Below are 8,292 nucleotides of genomic sequence, written 5' to 3' on the forward strand. Positions count from 1 at the left end.
AAAAAAAAAAAAAAAAAAAAAAAAAAAAAAAAAAAAAGGAGAACAGGGAAGGGTAGAAGGCAGAAAGCATTTTTTCAAGTCCAAAAGTATTTTGCGGAAGCAGGGACAGGTGCTAGGGAAAAAATTACTTAAACTTGGTATAAGCGCATTTCATTGATTGGGCACATGGTTGAAATATAACACTAGTGCAGCTGTTCCAGATCCTTCTGGCAAGAACCTCTTTGAGTCCCAAAGCCTGCTGTAGTGAGATTGGACTATAAATGGGAAAACCTTTAACACAGCTTGTCAGGCAGCTTGGAAATTCAGTGGAAATACAATACAGTGGAATAAATTCTTTTCTTAGACCCTGATATTGCAGATTGTAGGGGGAAAGAGTCGGAGGCAAGTAATTTAAGTTAGTCTTTACTTCTGGGTGGCAAGTTTCTAAAGATTCCATTAAGAAGTTGTTAAAATAACTTTGGTACTCCTTGGTACTAGCTCCTTGATCAGTCCTTTTCATGGTGTCATTATTTGGAGGTCTGTGTCTGTTGATAAAGGCAGGCATGAGTTTGCCTTAGACTCTTTTTTTTTTTTTTTTTTTTTTTTTTGTAAGCCACAGACATCATTTTCTACGATTCATATGGAATGTATGCATTGCCTTGTGATATATCATATATTATTTCAAATTGTTACTTATTTTTTATATTGTTATCTAACTTGTCATCTACTTTTTTCTCTTTCCTAACTAAAATGTAAATCCTTGAGGAATGGACCAGGTTTTAAATTCTTCTCTGTATTCTCTCCTGCACTTCAGCATACTATATGATGAATAAGTATTTTTTTTTTTTTTTTTTTAAAGATGACCGGTAAGGGGATCTTAACCCTTGACTTGGTGTTGTCAGCACCACGCTCAGCCAGTGAGCGAACCGGCCATCTGTATATGGGATCCGAACCCGGGGCCTTGGTGTTATCAGCACTGCACTCTCCCGAGTGAGCCACGGGCCGGCCCTTGCCTTAGACTCTTAACAGTCTCTGTTGAAGTGGCAAAGTTATCTAGAAACAGATTTGGTTCTTTTTATTTGCCTCTTGTTGCATAAACTGCAGAAGACAAAATCATTTTTAAGGGTGGTTTTCCTCTCCTCTGCCTGATTTACATACTGTGTTTAATTTTCTCAAAGTTTTCCCAACCTTTTTTATGTAGAAACCGAGCCCAGTCAGAACTGGCCAGGAATTATATGGTGAGGCAGGGGTCCTCTCTGTGAAACAACTGAGAAGTATCTTTACAGAGCAAAAAGGTCCAATGAGTGTGGTGTATATTAAACACATAATTCAAAGTGCTGCTTTCTGTCTGTCATTCAGTCAGTCTGGCTGCACATAGTGCAAGAGCCCCTGACAGTTGTACCAAACCCCTTTCTAGGAAAAACAAAAAGCATAGCCAAATCAGTCACCAGATTGGGCTAGAATTTAATATTAAGAATTAAGAAGGGGGCTGGCCAGTTAGCTCAGTTGATTAGAATGCAGACTTATAACCCCAAGATCATGGGTTCAGTTCTCCATACTGGCCAGCCACCAAAAAAAAAGAAGTTTGTTAGCAACAACAATTTGAGGTAAGATTCAAAAATAATGGTATATAGTCACGAGCAAATAACAGTAAACAAAAGCTTTCTATCATCCTTTTCTTTACTCCCTCTCTCCAATATTACTTGCATTGGTTGATTGATTCATTCATCAAATTTTTATTGAGGGATTACTGCATGCCAGGCACTGTCCTAAGTGCTTGGGGTATCTCAAGGAACAAAACAGACAAATTCCTGCCCTCATGGGGTTCATTCTAGCAGGGAAAAACATTACAAATAAGTTATATAGTATTTTAGAAAGTGACAAATGCTAGGGAAAAATGAGCATTGGTAAGAGGATCGGGAGTAGAGTAGAGGAGTAGGTTGCAATTTTAAGTAGGATAGTCAGAGTGTTATATTTTATGGCAGTTGTTTATATACCAACCTTCTAAATTGTAAGTGTCGTGAGGCCAAGCACTATTTTTTAATTCATCTCTTAGCTCTCATCTTAGTGCCTTGAACATAGAAGGCACCTTGTGGATGAATAAATGAAGGAATGGATGAGTTAATTACTTTGGTTTAGGTGAGGAGACTAGGGAAATAGAACACTTAGTTCTCCAACAGCACCCTATCTTTTCACCTCTCCACTGTTGCTTTGTGTTGCTTTACCCCCCATGGATTTGTCATCCCCCCATGGATTTGTCACCCCACTTCCTCTGGGTGACAGAGATGAAAAGATTACTCAAAGCCCATCTCTTCTGAGCAGTGAGAGACCCCGAAGCGGTTAACTTCCCTGGAACCACCCAAGTGAAAGGCATCCCTTCCTTGGGAAATTAACCCAGAATTGGAGTTCTCTTCCTGCATTTATTTTCCAGACCAGGAAGTTACAGGAGGAGAGTATAGGTGGGGGTATAGTTTAACAGTATAGGCTGGTAACTTTCAGTGAAACAAGCCAGATGACATTCCAGTAAGGCAATTAAGTGGTCCTATCAACACAAGCTTGATCTTAGCAAACATTCCTTCTTACAGCAATTTCTCGGTATCTTTACATAACAATCAGTAACTAGTCTGTCCTTGAGCCAGCAACCTTGCTGTGCCACAAATCTTTATCTTATGCCAGAGACTTATAACCTGAGGAAAATTTCCAGTCCTCCACAAGGTCAATATTTGAAACTGCAAGGTTTTGGAAAACCAGGCCCTGTGAAGTACATATGCTTTATAGTATATTCCACCCTCCACTCCTTTTCTTGTCTTTTTTTCTTTTCTTTTTCCTGCTGGGTGGCTCATGAACTATTGGTACTCTGGACCAAAGAAGTTCTGTGTGTCTAGCATGTATGCTGAAATGATGCAAGGTAGAGGAAGGAATTCTTGGTTGGGTACAAAATAAAGATATCCACAATAAGTCTGTGTTCTGACTCTTCTTTTCTTTGGGAAATGATATAATATGGTTAAGAACATGGGCTTTGAGCTGGACTGCTTGGGTTCAGGTCCTGTTTAATTAATTCATTATTAGTTGTATGACTTTGGGCAAGTTTTTTAACCTTTGTGCTTTGGTTTCCTCATAGATAAACTGAGAATAGTGATAGTACTTCATGGGATTGTTTTAAGAATTGAGAATTCTCAGGGCTGGCCCGGTGGCACACTGGAGAGTGCGCTGCTTGGGAGTGTGGTGGTGCTACCGCCGAGGGTTCGGATCCCATGTGGAGACCGGTTCCCGCTCACTGGCTGAGCGCGGTGCGGGCGCAACACCGAGGGTTGCGATCCCGTTGCCGGTCCCGGTCTGGTACGGGCGTGACAGTGAGGGTTGCAATCCATTACCCGTCAGTAAAAAAGACAAAAAGGGGAAAAAAAAAAAAAAGAATTGAGGGGCCGGCCCGGTGGCGCACTGCTACAGTGCGCCGCTTGAGAGTGCGGCGGCGCTCCTGCCGAGGGTTCGGATCCCACATATAGACCGGTTCCCGCTCACTGGCTGAGCGAGGTGTGGGAGCAACACCGAGATTTGCGATCCCGTTGCCGGTCCCGGTCCGGTACAGGCGCGACACTGAGGGTTGCGATCCGTTGCCGGACACGAGAAAAGACAAAAAAGGAAAAAAAAAAAAAAGAATTGAGAATTCTCATGTAAAGTTTTCAGAATAGCGCCTGACACATGGTAAACACTTAGTAAATGTGAACTCTGACACCTTGCCCTGAGGTATAGAATATGAAGGTGGTGAAAGCAGCCATAATGAAGATGGAGGGAAATGCCCATATTTGTTCAATGCTTATTCCTTGCCAAGTAGTGTAGACGCCTTATACACGTTTCATTTATCTTCATTAAAATCCTGGGTAGGGCTGGCCTGTGACGCACTTGGGAGAGTGTGGTGCTGCTAACACCAAGGCCACAGGTTCGGATCCCTATATAGTGATGGCTGGTTGGCTCACTTGGGAGAGCGTGGTACTGACAACACCAAGTCAAGGGTTAAGATCCCCTTACTGGTCATCTTTTTAAAAAATTAAAAAAAAAAAATCCTGGGTAGATGTGAAGGTCAAAAGTTAGGAAACTTGCTCATAGATCTGGGATTTGAATTTAAGTGTGCCTGACATGAAAGCCAGTGTCATTTTTGTTATACCATGTTAAGGAATGTTGTAGAATGTGCATCCCAAACAGAGGCATGTTTGGATAGGAGACTATCTGCTCATTTATTTCTTCTATATTATGTGTCAACAAGCTCATGGTTATGTGCCAGCATGAAAGTTGATAAACCTTGGAGAATATTCTGAATTGAATTTATCAGCCTAGGAAGATTTCACAGAGGAGTATTTTGATTTAGGCGACATTCTTTTGTTCCAAAAGAATGAGGTGGGTGGGTGGATGGGGAAAGGGGAGATGTTAATCAAAGGGAATAACATTTTAGTTAGACAGGAGGAATACGTTTTAGTCATTTTCTACACGTAATGATGACTGTAGTAATAATATATATTTCAAAATTGCTAAAAGAGTAGATTTTAAATGTGTTCACCACACAAAAAATGATAAGCATGTGAGGTGATGGATTTGTTAATTACCTTGATTTAATCATTCCACATGTAAACATATATCAAAACATCACACTGTAACCCACAAATATATAATATTTATAATTACTGCCTACCAATTAAAAATAAAATATCTCTAAAAAAGAGATTAAGTTAGTGGGTAGGTATCTTTTCCTGGAACTTGGCAGGATGGAGTGGGTTCTCTTGACCTAGCAGATTCCGGGACATACACAGAGGATTACTTCTGTGCCTAGAACCTCAGAAGAAAAACATACTCTCTATTCTGTGGCTTGCTTTCCATCTCTGGCAGAGAGAGCTGTGTCCTCTGCATAGACCTTTTTTTAAGCTGCTATTGTTTTTGAGTGCTCTCCCAGGAAATTAATTGGTTTACTTTTCCAACTAGGAAGAAGATTCTCTTCTTAATATCTGCAGGGAGATTGTGGAGCGATGGTCAGAAACTCAGAATGTTGTCACCAACGTGAAAAAAGAAGGTAGAGTTGTCGTTTTTATGTCTAATGTCGAGTGCCTTTTCCATCAGCCTTTACTGTAAAGCTGTTAGGGAGACAGTTTTGTTTTTTTTTTCTCCTTATTTGTCTTTTTTTTTTTCGTGTCCGGCAACGGATCGCAACCCTCAGTGTCGCGCCCGTACCGGACCGGGACCGGCAACGAGATCGCAACCCTCGGTGTTGCCCCCGCACCTCGCTCAGCCAGTGAGCGGCTGGTCTGTATGTGGGATCCGAACCCTCGGCGGGAGCGCCACCGCACTTCCCAAGCGGCGCACTATCGCAGTGCGCCACCAGGCCGGCCCAGCGAGACAGTTTTTTATTTTCTTCTTTGGATACTTTTTTTCTCTAAGATAATTTACACTGGCAGATACCCAGCACCTTGCTTTAATTTTTTACTGAATATTGTTCTTTTTTTTCCTCCTTTTGCATTTTTCCATTTCAACTGACGACAGTTATGTTCATTGTGGTTTTTACTTTTTTCTTTTTCATCCTCGTTCTACTGCCTCTTGTAGGTTTGCATTGCAGATTTAGGGTCAGCTATACTTTTTCCATCTCCCACCTTTTTCATGTTTTAATTCATAGCACAAATTATGCTTGGGATTTTGCTTATTCATCTTAACACTTTACCCTTTAAAATGGAAGAAAAATGGGCTAATATACTCACCATTAGGATGGTAAATTAGATGCAGAAAACACAAATCATAAGAGACAAACTTGGAAAGAAACTATTCTAAGCTCTCTGTGCTATTGGTTCTAACTCTTGGCTGTCTATTAGAATCATTTGACGTACTTGAAAAAAAAAAATGCCACCGCCTGGGTCACACCATTTAGCAATTATATAAACATCTTTGGGGTTGGGGCCTAGGGCATTGGCAATTTTTTTTTTTTTTTTTTTTTTTGTCTTTTTTCCGTGTCCGGCAACGGATCGCAACCCTCAGTGTCGCCCCCGTACCGGACCGGGACCGGCAACGGGATCGCAGTCCTCGGTGTTGCCTCCACGCCTCGCTCATCCAGTGAGCGGGAACCGGTCTGTATGTGGGATCCGAACCCTCGGCGGGAGTGCTGCCGCGCTTCCCAAGCGGCGCACTAGCGCAGTGCGCCACCGGGCCGGCCCCGCATTGGCAATTTTTTAAAAGCTCCCCTAGACAATGTGCAGCCAAGTGTGAGAACCACTACTGTACACCATTGCTTCCTTTCCTTGGGAATGGCAAACTTAATAGTTGATTTTATTTTAAAATATGGCAAAATAATCTAAGAATTTTACCTGGCATTACTATAAACATAAAAGGGACAGGCTTAAGTTGATTCTAGCTTCCTTCTTAGGTTTCTGAGATGAGAGGAGAAAGTTGCATTTATGGAGGCTTAATTTTCTGTGGTTCTTTTTTTGTTTGTTTTTTGCAGCTGACTGATATGGGGATTCAAACCTTTGACCTTGGTATTATAACACTGAACTCTAATCAACTGAGCTAATTGGCCAGCCCCAATTTTTTTTTTAAAGATGACCGGTAAGGGGATCTTAACCCTTGACTTGGTGTTGTCAGCACCACGCTCACCCAGTGAGCTGACCAGCCGTCTCTATATGGGATCCGAACCCATGGCCTTGGTGTTATCAGCACCGCACTCTCCCGAGTGAGCCACAGGCCGGCCCGAACCCAGCCCCAATTTTTTGTCATTCTAATGCAATGCTTTTCAAACTTGTTTTAAAAACAGGAGCACTTTGGGCCGGCCTGTGGCTTACTCGGTAGAGTGCGGTGCTGATAACACCAAGGCCACGGGTTCGGATCCCATATAGGGACGGCCGGTTCGCTCACTGCCTGAGCATGGTGCTGACAACACCAAGTCAAGGGTTAAGATCCCCTTACCGGTCATCTTTTTAACAAAAAAACCAGGAGCACTTTAATATATGACAAGTAAAATAAGGACTGCTGACTGGAGGTGGGTACAAGACGTAAAGCCTGGCTTGTATAGACTTTTCTTGCCTTTCTCATTGGTCCCTGAGGCACATCCTTTGTACCTCAGGGCTCTAAGGAGTCAGCAGGTGCCAGTGTCTTTAGTACAAATGCTGCCTGGGTGGACTAGTGGTTCATTGAGCTTGTTTTTTCTCATACAACCTTGTTGTCCCTCACTTCTACCATCTCCCAGATGAGGTACAGGCCATTGCTACCCTAATTGAGAAGCAGGCACAGATCGTAGTGAAGCCCAGGATGGTGTCAGAAGAGGAGAAGCAGAGAAAAGCAGCCCTCCTGGCCCAGTATGCCGATGTGACAGATGAAGAGGAATATCCTTTCTGGAGTTTTGGCACTATTCCCTGAGGCTCAAGCCAGAAATGTTTGCTGGTTTACCATGACCTCTGGGAACTTGCTAGTACCCTTCTATACAAGTTTAATTTTTTCCTCTAAAATGGCGGTGATCTATGGTGCTTTGTGGGTATGAGGAATGATGTTGGAATAGTTGAATGGGACTTAATTTTTCAATACATAATCAGTATATTCCTGAAAACTTCAGTGTAAAACAAATAATGCCTTAATGCACCATTTATATTGTGCTTTCAGAAAATAAGAGATAGCTGTGATTCCTTATATTTGTACAAGGGTACTTCAAAAAGTTCATGGAAAAACAGAATTAAAAGATAATATGAATCTTTTCATGCACTTTTCTGTATTGTGTAGTATCATATGAATAATCCATCTTTATATTCTTTTCTAGTCAGTAAGGAAATTGAAGAACTAAGAGACAAGTGGGTGATCAGAGACATTCAGAGAATTAGTGGCAAAACCAGGACTAGAACCTGTAAAATTTTGGGTGAAGGATTCCCTAAATTTAGAGCAGTTTCATTTGGATCTTTTTCTTTTTTTTATGTGACTACATATGAGAGGTCTTCAAAAAGTTCATGGAAAGGGCCGGCCCGGTGGCGCACTGGATAGTACGCCGCTTGGGAAGCGCGGCGGCGCTCCCGTCCGAGGGTTCGGATCCCACATACAGACCGGCTCCCGCTCACTGGCTGAGCGAGGCGCGGGAGCAACACCGAGGCTTGCGATCCCGTTGCCGGTCCCCGGTCCGGTACGGGGGCAACACTGAGGGTTGCGATCCGTTGCCGGACACGGAAAAAAGACAAAAGAAAAAAAAAAAAAAGTTCATGGAAAGATTCACATTATTAAAAAAAAAATTCATATTATCTTTTCATTGTATTTTTCCACAAACTTTTTTTTTTTTTTTTTTTTTTTTTTTTTTTTTTT

General features: G+C 42.0%; 1 protein-coding gene across 1 annotated transcript in view; it reads left to right on the plus strand.

The window, feature by feature from the left end:
* The window catches only part of CCDC43 (coiled-coil domain containing 43), a 15,683-nt gene that overhangs the window by 2,170 nt on the left and 5,221 nt on the right, over nt 1–8,292 (plus strand). The window contains exons 2-3 of the mRNA XM_008578313.1: nt 4,954–5,041; nt 7,199–7,334. Of these exons, the coding sequence (XP_008576535.1) occupies nt 4,954–5,041; nt 7,199–7,334 (224 nt within the window). The remainder of the gene's footprint in view (nt 1–4,953; nt 5,042–7,198; nt 7,335–8,292) is intronic.

This window comes from Galeopterus variegatus, unplaced genomic scaffold (genome assembly GCF_000696425.1).
Source record: "Galeopterus variegatus unplaced genomic scaffold, G_variegatus-3.0.2 Scaffold1660, whole genome shotgun sequence".
NCBI lineage: Eukaryota > Metazoa > Chordata > Mammalia > Dermoptera > Cynocephalidae > Galeopterus > Galeopterus variegatus.